This window comes from Dipodomys merriami, unplaced genomic scaffold (genome assembly GCF_024711535.1).
Source record: "Dipodomys merriami isolate MVZ:Mamm:240054 unplaced genomic scaffold, mDipMer1.0.p SCAF_19, whole genome shotgun sequence".
Lineage (NCBI taxonomy): Eukaryota > Metazoa > Chordata > Mammalia > Rodentia > Heteromyidae > Dipodomys > Dipodomys merriami.
This window is the reverse complement of record NW_027203270.1, coordinates 19,220,672-19,232,721: the sequence shown is the minus strand read 5'-3', so window position 1 is coordinate 19,232,721 and position 12,050 is coordinate 19,220,672. Positions and strand designations below refer to the sequence as shown.

General features: G+C 43.2%; 2 protein-coding genes across 7 annotated transcripts in view; both read left to right on the top strand.

The window, feature by feature from the left end:
* Prpsap2 (phosphoribosyl pyrophosphate synthetase associated protein 2) overlaps positions 1–10,358 on the top strand; it is a 54,158-nt gene extending 43,800 nt beyond the window's left edge. For 5 of the 6 annotated variants that reach the window (XM_070027604.1, XM_070027608.1, XM_070027607.1 and 2 more), the window contains 2 exons: positions 3,109–3,255; positions 4,032–4,793. In XM_070027604.1, the coding sequence (XP_069883705.1) occupies positions 3,109–3,255; positions 4,032–4,190 (306 nt within the window). In that variant the 3' untranslated portion in view covers positions 4,191–4,793. Of the gene's footprint in view, positions 1–3,108; positions 3,256–4,031; positions 4,794–10,268 lie in introns of those variants that run through there. The other variant, XM_070027609.1, reaches the window with a different exon arrangement.
* A 241-nt stretch (positions 10,359–10,599) lies between these two features.
* Slc5a10 (solute carrier family 5 member 10) overlaps positions 10,600–12,050 on the top strand; it is a 61,070-nt gene continuing 59,619 nt past the window's right edge. The window contains exon 1 of the mRNA XM_070027601.1: positions 10,600–10,664. The gene's annotated coding sequence lies outside the window, so the exon portion shown is untranslated. The remainder of the gene's footprint in view (positions 10,665–12,050) is intronic.

The window sequence follows — 12,050 nt, the reverse complement described above, 5'->3', positions numbered from 1 at the left end:
AGCCACAGCCCTACTTCCAGTTTTCTGGTGGTTAATTGGAGATAACAGTCTTCACAACTTCTCTGCCCAGGCTGGCTTTGAACTGTGATCCTCAGATCTCAACCTCCTGAGTAGCTAGGATTACAGGGTAAGCCACCAGCGCCCATCTTAGATTAACTTCTTTTTATTTAGCATGGTTTCCTTTGGGTCGTTCTATTTAAAGTGTAGCAATAGTCTATGCTCATAGCTACCACCATTTAACTGTTGGTTAAGGGACATTTGGATTACTTCCAGTTTTATAAGCAAAACTTCCATGAATGTTCTTATGAGTTTTTGTGTGAACAGAGTACATTGAGTTATTAACCCACAAGGGTTATTATCCCCTCAAGGGCAGTTATTGGTTTATATGAGGGAAGCTAAGTAAAGTTTAGTTTTATAAACAACTGCTAGCCAGCTGTGGTGGCACACACCTGTAATCCCAAGTACTGGAGAGGAAGAGACAGGAAGAAGTTCTAGGCCTAGAAGGTGGCTTTGAAAAGTGAGCAAGACCTTATCTCAAAAACTAAAATGGGGGCTGGGAAGTTGGCTCAGTGGTAGAGTGCTTGCCCTTGCATGCATGAGGCCCTGGGTTCGATTTCCTCAGCACCACATAAGCAGAAAAAGCTTAAAGTGGCACTGTAGCTCAAGTGCTTGCCTTGAGCTGAAGAGCTGAGGGACAGTGCCCAGACCCAGAGTTCAGGCCCCATGACTGACAAAAACAAAAACTAAAACTAAAATGGCTGAGTGAGTAGCTTCAGTGGTAGGGTACTTGAGGCCCTGGATTCTATCCCCAAAATAGCAAAAGAGGAAGGGAAAGAAGGAAGCTAACTTAATAACTGACTGTTATTTGATGTCAGCCCTGTCAAAAAGAAATTCAAACTTTCTCAGAGTGGTTATACTGCTTTCCCAGTAGCATCTTTAAGATAATATATACATGTATGTTTTAATCACAGTACTATTAGCATACATTTAGAAAGTTGAATATGTATATGTAAAATAACCCTAAGTGGGACTGGGAATATGCCTTAGTGGTAGAGTGCTTGCCTAGCATGCATGAAGCCCTGGTTCAATTCTTCAGTACCAGTACCACATATACAGAAAAAGCTGGAAGTGGCAATGTGGCTCAAGTTGTAGAGTGCTAGCCTTGAACAAAAAAAAAAGAAGCAGCAGCAGCTTAGGGACAACACCAGGGCCCTGAGTTCAAGCCCCAGGACTGGAAAAAATAAATAAAATAAACCTAAACATTCAATACTGGTTGAAAGGAGAGCTGGAGTCTGTGGTCTGCTCTTTGGAAGTACTAGGCTGGGTGTCTTACTAGAAAACAGTAGCTGAGCTGGTGGCCCACTACTATAATCCTACCTTCTCAGGAGGCTGAGATCTGAGAATTGCAGTTGAAAGCCAGCCCAGACAGGAAAGTCCGTGAGACTCTTATCTCAGCTAAACTATTCAGAAAAAGCTGGAAGTGGTGCTGTGGCTCAAGTGGTAGAGTGCTAGCCTTGCATGTCCTGGGACAGAGGCCCAGGACAGCAAAGAAAGAAAGGAAAGAAAGAAAGAAAGAAAGAAAGAAAGAAAGAAAGAAAGAAAGAAAGAAAGAAAGAAAGAAAGAAAGAAAGAAGAAAGAGAAAGGAAGGAAGGAAGGAAAGAGAGAAAGAAAGAGAGAAAAGAAAGGCTACAATGCTTGATAAGAAATGTACTCATAAGAAAGAAAGGAAAGAAAGAAAGAAAGAAAGAAAGAAAGAAAGAGGGCTGGGAAGGTGGCTCAGTGGTAGAGCGCATGCCTTGCATGCCAGAGGCCCTGGGTTCGATTCCTCAGCACCACATAAGCAAAAAGAAAAAAGCCGGAAGTGGCGCTGTGGCTCCAGTGGTAGAGCGCTAGCCTTGAGCTGAATAGCTGAGGGACAGTGCCCACGCCCAGAGTTCAGGCCCCATGACCGGACCCAAAAAAAAAGAAAGAAAGAAAGAGAAAGAAAGAAAGAAAGGCTACAATGCTTGATAAGAAATGTACTCATTGGGGCTGGGAAGGTGGCTCAGTGGTAGAGCGCTTGCCTTGCATGCCCGAGGCCCTGGGTTCGATTCCTCAGCACCACATAAGCAAAAAGAAAAAAATCCAGAAGTGGAGCTGTGGCTCAAGTGGTAGAGCGCTAGCCTTGAGCTGAAGAGCTGAGGGACAGCGCCCAGGCCCAGAGTTCAGGCCCCACGACCAGACCCAAAAAAAAAAAAGAAATGTACTCATTATCTTGCCCAGGTAATTGTAACCCCTTTGTACAGTATTTTCACAATAAAAAGAAAGAAAGAAAGAAAGAAAGAGAAAACAGTAGTTGGCTAGCATGTGCTATTTCCTACCTACTTGGGACACTGAAGCAGAAGAAGCACTCAAGCCCAGGAGTTTGACTACTCTAGACAACATACAAACTAAATCCTTTTGTCTCACTGTGAGGACATAGGTAAAAAGGCTATTTCCTACCAGATACTAGTGGCTCATGCCTGTAATCCTCAACACTTAGAAGACTGAGATCTGAGGATCAAGGTTCAAAAAGCTAACCAGGGAAGATAAATCTGTGAGACTCAGCTCTAACCAACAAGAAGCTGGAAGTAGAAGTGTGGCTCAAGTGATGGAGCTCCAGCCTTGAACAGGAAAACTGAGGGACAGTACCCAGGCTCTGAGTTCAAGCCCCAACTACTGGCACAAGCCAAAAAAAAAAAAAAAGGCTGTTTTCCAAACATTCAATAGAGAGGATTTAGAAATAAGGAACAGTAGCCGGAAAAAGTTTGGGAAAGCCAGAGTTTATAGTTCCATTACCTTAAGTGAAAGTATCTAGAGCTTTTGTTATACATTTCAAAGTTATCCCACAGATGTTCCTGGCACAGAGATCTGGCCTCCACTACTAGGTGTAGGGATGGAAACAGTACTTTCCCCATGGAGCCTGCAAGTGACTTGTGGGAAAGGCATGGACGGGCCTGTGGAGCACAGTAATGGACAATGTCACCTTGGCATCAGCTTGCATCAAGACTGAATAGCACACGTAGATACTTTCTCCTGGTTGTCTTGCCTGCATTCATGTGCCTTTCATTCTACCTGTGACTTGACAGGATGACATCATTGATGACGTGGACAGCTTTCTCGCCGCAGCAGAGACCCTGAAGGAGAGGGGAGCATATAAGATCTTTGTGATGGCGACCCATGGCTTGTTATCTTCTGATGCCCCCCGGCTGATTGAAGAGTCTGCCATTGACGAGGTAGTGAGACCTGGTGGTGTGGGGAGAGGGCTCCCAGGGCACTCTTCAGTCCTTAGTTAAAGGCATTGAGTACAAGATTGAGCTTGCTTGTGATTTAGAATGGATTCAGTATGATGAATGTAATGTGTTGAAAGTTTTTTAAGAAGGGGGTGGGGGAAGGAATGGGATGGAGGAGAGCAGCAGAGAGGGAGGTTGATCAGGATACATTGTATAAGTGTGAAGTTTCACAATGACCCTCCCTTGTTTAAAAAAATAATGAATTCAAAACACAGGTTATACTTGTATTTCATTAAATATGAGCTTCTAGCACTGCTACATTTTAAAAGTAGAAGTTTTCTGCATGCAGTGGTTCAATCTCTTGGATAATTGAGAAACAGATCAGGGAATCAGGGTTTGAGGCTAGCCTGAGCTTAAAAAGTTGAAGAAACTCCATTCAGATTTCTGAGGAACCATCGGACTGTGCTCTGGTGCACTGCCCCATTTCACAGGCCCACCAGCAGGGTGTGGTGCAGGTTTCTCTCCAGACTCCCCAGCACTGGTTATCTGCTTTTATTCTAAGAAACACAGTTTCTCTTTGCTGGGAGTCTTGCTGAAGGTAAGATGGACTTATGTCCTCCTGCCAGCTAGAACTGCAGAACAGTCTATGGCTTTCCTTTTCTGCTGAGGATGAACCCAGGGCCTCATACTTGCTAGGCAAGCGCTCTGCCATAAGCCACACCCTCAGGTCTGAAGCCACTTAGCGTCTGATGCTCTTGGTGGTTTCTTGTGATTCACAGGTGGTGGTTACCAATACAATCCCACATGAAATCCAGAAGCTCCAGTGCCCCAAGATCAAAACCGTGGACATCAGCATGATCCTTTCAGAAGCCATTCGCCGCATTCACAATGGGGAGTCCATGTCTTACCTTTTCAGAAACATAGGCTTAGATGACTGAGCAGCTTTCCTTTTGTAAACTGCCAAGGGCCAAACTGGAAACCTGGGTATGGGTGCCAGGAGGAGTCACGTGCCCAAGAATGACTGGATATACTTGACTGGAGCCCATGTGTCTCATCTCTCCCTCTCCCCACACCCGCTCTTCTTGATGATTCCTAGGAATATAAACCAACTTTTTACATTGGTTTGGGTACTTGTGAGTTTAGGGGGCAATTTTTTATAAAAGAAAGTATTCTCCTCTTAAATAAAGCAAGCAAGACCTAGTTATGGTGTTACTATTGGTTTTTAGTGTAACTATTTTAACTACACTTGGAATAAGATTTTTTTAAGATCTTAGCTTTTTTCCAGAGTTGCTTGAGCCAGGAATTCAAATGAGTTACAAAATGATCTACTGTTTCATTCCTACAGGCGAAAAGCCAAAAGGATGATGCTATTTGAGTGAGTGAGCGGTGTTTTTTACTTGCTTTTATAGACAAGTGTAAGGAGTATGTGGTCATATTTATTTTCTGCAATGAAAGAAGGAATAAAACTGTGTGTTTGTTTGTTTTTTAACTTTGTGTTTTGGCAATTGTTTTATAACTAAAATAAAATAGTGGAAGTTGAATTGGTGTGTGGTGGACGTGGAAATGTTTGCCAGTTCGTTAATGTCTTTTCTTCTGCAGCTCCTTAGGAGTACTTCTTAGTTGTGAAATCCCCTGCTCTGACAACTGATCAGAGCCCCTTGAAAGTTCATGATGGGAGTCTCTCAGCTGAGGCAGGAAAGGATGTGAAGCTCAGGACAGGGGAGAAAGTGCAGGCCACAGCTCACCAGGGGTGGAAGTGACCTCTGTTGCTGGGTATGGCTTTGCTCCTTTGCTAGAACTCAGTGTGTGCAGCCCTACACACTGGGTTGTTAGATTGCAAAGGGTGAACTTCGTCAGTTCTAAAGAGTATCTGAATTAAAAGTGTGGAATTTAGAACTATCCTTTTTTGCTTTTAATAGCAGCACTGTGATTTGCCTCTCACTTGCTAGGCAAATGCTCTACCACTTGAAACCATACCTCTAAGTTTATTAGTGTTCCTTAGAGTTTATTAAACAGGAGCCTTGGGTCCCTGTAGTGGACCAGTGACTCCCTCTGAGCTCATAGATGATGGTAGGATTTCTCACAGAGATGACTTTTTCTCCCACAAACAAACGCTTAAACGTTTACTTTCGGCCTGTCACAATCTGAGCAGCAACAGGCCTGGGGTCCTCTCTGCTTCTGGAAGCTGCCACATCTGGTCATTGCACAATTCTCTGCACTCACCCACCCAGCAGGGCCTAACCCACCGAATTTTACTCATGCGAAAACATCTGGAGTAGCCCCATCCCCTGAGTCTTCAAACTTCAGTAATGATGGAACTATTAAATTGGAAAATGCCCTTGTCTAGATGAGCCTGGCCCTAGAAGTCTTCATGATAGAACAGGCTTCGAGACTATTGCGCAGCCAGAGCTGGAAAAAATGCTTAGAGAACAAGGTATCACTGTCACACGAGGAGCCAGCCTGTGTTAGGAGCCAAAGAAGCTTCAAGAGGTGAGTGTCCTCTCCACAGACAGCCCTGGTCCCATCTCACTGTCTTCTGTTGTACCTGACAGTGGAGGAGGCCTTGCCGTCTCACTTTGGAACCGAGGTCTTGGGAACTTTTGTTGGTGCTCCCTGCTGTCATTGCGGCCCTCTGCCCTTGCCTGGTAAGCAGAAGATGCCTTTGCTCTACATGGCTGAGAAGAGATGCACCTTGGAGCTCTTCTGCCACCTTGGGTGGCTGCAACCAGTAGGTTCAACCTCTGGTATTTCTGTCCAATAAAGAAAAGTTAAATTGGCCTAACAAAGTTGCTCATGTGCTGGAGCAATGGCTTAGCAAGCAAAGGCCTTCAGTTCAAACCCCAGGGTCACCATAAAAATAAAGTGGCCAGGTGCCAGTGGCTCATGTCTATAATTGGAGCTACTCAGGAGGCTGAAGTTGGAGAAACTATATTCGAAGCCAGCCCCAGCAAGGAAATTTGTGAGACTTATGGCCATTTAGCCACCAAAACCCCACAAGTGGAGCTGTGGCTTGAAGTAGAGCCAACCTTGAGCAAAAAAGCTAGAGCCGAGCGCCAGTGGCTCACGCCTAGCTACTCAGGAGGCTGAGATCTGAGGATCACAGTTCAAAGCCAGCCCGGGCAGGAAAATCCATGAGACGCATCTCAATAAACCAGAAAACCGGAAGTGGTACTATGACTCAAGTGATAGAACATTCACCTTGAACTGAAGAGCTCAGGTTCAGCACCCAGGCCCAGTGTTCAAGCCCCATAACTGACAAAAAGGAAAAAAAGAAAAAGCTAAGGATATGACCCAGATCCTGTGTTCGAGCCCCAGGACCAGCACCAAAAACAAAATGAAAAAAAAAAAAAAAACTGATAAAAGACAATGGAAGCTTTTGCCTCTGGTTAATAAACTCATAGTTAATGAACTCATGGTGAATCGGGATTCTTCCAAGCCACAGAGACTTGAAGATAATGTCTACTAGCCCTGGAAGGGGATGAAAACAGTTGTGGAAGTAGTCCAAACCTCATATGAGTAAAGTCATGGTACCAGTTGACACAAAACTTAGCAGAGTACAGGCCATGGAAGAGTCACCCTCTCTGAGGGTTTGGATAATAGAAGTAGCAAGCACCGAGGCTCAGAAGCCATTAGCACATGAGATGTGCAAAGCCATGTCCTATCCTGCTGGGCCTGGGACAGGTGGAGGTCCTTGAGGGGACCTGCAACGTGTTAGGGAGCATGTGGAACTGAGAGAGCCACAGGAGTATCAGCAAGGAAATCTTCCCTCATTTCCCCTCCCAAAGGAAACCACAATGGCCACTTTCTCAACCAGGAAAACACTCCTTGACTTCCAGATTAGTGTCTCTATTTAGTGGCCAGAGACAATGAGGAGCTGAACTCTGAAACGCCTAACAGAAATTTCTGATTTGGATTGTGATGTTATCACTTGACAACAATGTTCTCAGGCTATCACTGAGGCTGAGGAGATAGGTGGGTGGATGGATGGACTCTCAGCCATTACTATGAGTGATTGTGAGAATGTTGCCTCTCACAATTTCTTTGTAATCTTCAAGAGCTCATCACCATGGTGCTAGGATTCAGAATAAATTCTTCCTGTCCCAGCCAGTGCTTCTTCTAGTCATCAGAGCATAGCACAACTAAAAGTCTGCCCACCCCCTTTGACGACAAAACCTGAGAGATTACCTAGGCAGTCCTGTTGACCTTGGCCTAGCTCATTTGCCTTGATCTGAATCCAAGTATCATTGGCCAACCTTCTTACCTAGTCTTTGCATTGTAGTATTTGTGCCTAAAGCTTTCAGGTTGGCTGACTGCCATGACAGCTAATAATGGGAAGTACCATTATCAAAGCATTGTTCCATCAGGCTACTTTATGTTCTTCATTGTGACAGCATCCCAACTGATATATAAGGAAACTGGTACAGTTCCCTGGTGCAGGGCTCTCCTTTAACACCAGATTTCAACCAAAGCCACCTTGATGGCTATGCCCTATACATTATGTTAATCACATGAAGTAATGAGACACTGTGTAGCACCTTCAGTCGGGCTCCAGTGGCTCACACCAATAATCCCAGCTACTCAGAAGGCTGAGATTTGAGGAACCAGTCTGGAAGCCATTTGGGGCAGGAAAGTTAATAAGACTTTCCAATTAACCACCAAAACGCTGAAAATGGAGCTGTGGCCCAAATGGTAGAGCACTAACCTTGAGCAAAATAAGCTTAGGAAAACTGCTTATTCCTTGAGTTCAAGTTCCAGTCTGGCGCGCGCGCGCATGCACACGCGCGCGCGCACACACACACACACACACACACACACACACACACACACACACACACACACACACACACACACACACACACACACACACACACACACACACACACACACACACACACTACCCCTTCATTGCTGCCAACCTAAAACTGCTGGCTTATGACAAGGCTTTATCTGTGAACAGTAGGAGACTAGAGAGAGAAAGAGCACTATTAATTTTAGGGACTAGCTTGGGTGAGTGTAGGGCTGGCAAGTCCAAACTCTGTAAGAGTGATGGCAGGCTAGAATCCAGGGAAAAGTCAATGTTGCAGTCTCAAATCCAAAGGCTTTCTCCTCTGAGGACCTATCGTCTCTATCCTGAGGCTGATTTAATGTCTAGAAACATTACTGGAAGAGGGGGTACATGGTCAGTAATCCACTTAAAATCTGATTTAAATGCTAATCACATTTAAGAAATACCTTCAAGGCAACTTCTGTCAAAAGCTGGCACCTTGGGCTCTCTCCATGAAATTAGCAAATGGAGTTAACTGTCACATTAGAACATTTATTGTAATCCTCAGGGAAACCTAAGGCAAAAAAAAAAAAAGTTTAAAAAAATATATATAGCAAGAGCTGGGTGCCAGTGGCTCACACCTGTAATCCTAGCTACTCAGGAGGCTGAGATCTGAAAATCACAGTTCAAAGCTAGCCCAGGCAGGAAAGTTCTTGAGACTCTCCAATTAACCACCAGAAAAAAAAAAAACAAAACGAAGTGGCGCTGTGGCTCAAGTGGTAGAGCGCTTGCCTTGAGCTGAAGAGCTGAGGGAAAGTGCCCAGGCCCAGAGTTCAAGCCCCACAACTAACCCCTCCCCCTCAAAAAAATATGTATAGCAAGAGAAAGGAGAAAGAAGGAAATAGTAGGCTAGGAGGCACTTTTGGAGCACTTAGGAAGGAAGCAGTAGAGGGGAATTGAGGAATAAAAGTGTAAGACATTAGACAGTGGAGGAAGAACATGTGCTCCCTTGTCAGCAGCTGTGTTAGTGCACATGGATGGACTTCTCCAATTAAAAGACAGCATTTGGAAGTGGTGCTGTGGCTCAAAGTGGTATAGCACTAGTCTTGAGCAAGAAAAGAGCCCAGAGACAGTGCCCAGGCTGTGCAGCTTGAACTCAGGACCTAAGTGTTGTCTCTGAGCACTTTTGCTCAAGGATAGTGCTGTACCACTTTGCGCCACAGCGCCACTTCTGGTTTTCTGGTGGTTAATTGGAGATAAGAGTCTCACAGACTTTCCTGCTTGGGCTGGCTTTGAACTGTGATCCTCAGATCTCAGCCTCCTGACTAGCTAGGATGACAGGTATGAGCCACAGGTGCCCAGCTCAAAATAGTTTTTAAAGCAATCCAATTGTATGTTATCTACCAGGGACTTGCATTCACTCTAGAGGTATAGAAAGTCAAAAGACAGAAAAAGAATAGCTAAAAATATGTTAAAGCCGGGAGTGCTTTAGAGGGACAGCGTTCAGGCCTGGAGTTCAAGTCCCATGACTTACAAAAAAAAAAGTTAAAACTGGCTGTACAAGTATCGAATAAAATAAGCTGTAAGATATTGTCAGGAAGCTACAATAATGTATCCAAACAATAATAATGAAAAGAATTGAAAGAATTCATAGCTCAACACTAATACTTGGAGAATTTAACACTCACTTTTAACAGAACAACTAGACAAAAAGCCAATAAGGAAATGGAGGATATGAACAACATGGTAAACCAATTAGGCCTAATTCACCCCGCAATAATATTACTGAAAAAAATAGAAATCATAATTTATGCCAATTGGATAGAAATAAATTTTCAGGGGCTGGGAAGATAGCTCAGTGGTAGAGCGCTTGCCTTGCATGCCTGAGGCCCTGGGTTCGATTCCTCAGCACCACATAAACAGAAAGAAAAAAGCTGGAAGTGGTGCTGTGGCTCAAGTGGTAGAGCGCTAGCCTTGAGCTGAAGAGCTGAGGGACAGCGCCCAGGCCCAGAGTTCAGGCCCCACGACTGGACCAAAATAAATAAATAAAAATAAAATTTCAGATGATATAATGTGTATTGGAAATCTCAGCAGATCCATACACATAGAGGTAATGAGTGATCAGGATATATAATCAACAAAGAACAGTTGCATTTCTGTACACTAGCAACAGACTATCTTTTAAAATAAGATATTGTTTACTTTGTGCAAACTGTGTCTTAGAATTGTGAAACTTTCTTTATTTTTACAGAGCACACAATTCAGAATTTTCCTTGAGTCTCAGAAGAGACTTTGGACTTGGCCTTGAGCAATGCTGGTACCAAGATTCTGGAAACTTCAAGATGGACTGAGCGCCCCTTGCACCGTGAGATTGGCACGAGCCTTCCAGGGCCACAGCCAGACTACTGTAGTTCAAATACAAAATGTTCCCCCAAAGCACATGTGTTAAGAACTTAATCCTTCACTTAGCATTATTAGAAGGTGTTGGAAACATTGAAGGGGTGGGGAACCTTGTGGGAAAGTTAATCATTGAGTTTTGGTTTCCAGTTTCTTCCTCTTCTTTGTTACTTCCCAACTGCTATGAAGTGAGCCTACTGAGGAAACCTGAGCCCAAGTAAACTTTTCCTCCTTGAGTTGGTTATCTCAGGTATTTTGTTATAGTAATGAGCAGATGACTAGCATAGAAGTTTATATTTTAAAAAAGAAGTTTATATAACTTTAAATTTTCTTCTGCATGCTGTTTCACTGTTCCCCAGAAGTTTTGGCTGTGGTATTTGCTTTTCATTCATCTCCAGGCATTCTCTTAAAGTTCCCTTTCAATTTCTTTAAGAATGTGACATTTAATTTACATGTATTTATGATTTTCCCCCAGTTTTCTTTCTTTATTCTATTTTCTTCAGTGTAACCTGAAAAGATACTTTGTATAACATCAATCTTTTAAAATTTATTAAGACTCGGTTTGTGGCCTAATATGTTGTCTTTCCTGGAGAATGTTTCCTGTGACCTTAAGAGAAGAAAAAATTACAAACCAAAATTACAATAATGCTCGATTTTATTTTCACTTAAATAGTTTGTTTTATCACTGTTTTCTGTTTTAGCCTTGGGTTTCATTTAGGGTTTGCTTCTTGTAATAATTCTAATATCTTAGTTGTGTGTGTGTATGTGTGTGTGTGTGTGTGTGTGTGTGTGTGTGTGTGTGCAAGTATTGCAGCTTAAACTCAAGGCCTTGTGCTGTTGCATAACAATTTCACCCATGGCTGGCCCTCAACCACTGGAGCCACACCTCCATTTCTGTTTTTTTGCTGGCATCTCATGGACTTGACTTCCCTGACTGGGTTCAAACCTTGATCCTCAGATCTCAGTCTCCTGAAGAGCTAGAATTATAGATGTGAGCCACTGGTTCCCACCTGTATTATTTTTTTTTTCATTTTTTTTTTATTGTAAAGATACTATACAGAGGGTTACAGTTACATGAGTGAGGTAATAAGTACACTTCCACTTCCTCTTGAACATTGTTACCCCCTCCATTGTTTTCCCCCTACCATCCCCTCCCTCCCTCCCTTCCCCAAGGTTCTTTTTTTTTTTTTTTTTTTTTGATTGTGATTAAGTGATTACTTAATTTCCGGAAATTCACAGTATTGTGGAATAATGATGCTCATTTAAAGTCACAAGTTCATTCTAACTTTCCTGGAGCAAATTGTCTATCACAGTCTGTAATATATAACGGTGCTCATATGTTATATACCATATATGTGATCAGCAGCATGGGGATATTTAGTAGTGGTTCAACCAGATGAGTGGGAGTTCTTTGTTTCTTAAGTCCTGTTAGTTTTGTCATATCACCTAACATTTTGGATTCATCATCCACTTATCAGGGAGACCATGTACTGTTTGTCTCTTCGTTCTTGGCTTACCTCGCTCAACATGATTCCTTCTAGCTCCATCCATTTCCCTGCAAATGCCATTATTTTGTCATTTCTAATGACCCCACCTGTATTATTTTAAAAATCTGAAACATCAGTTATTTCTTTAG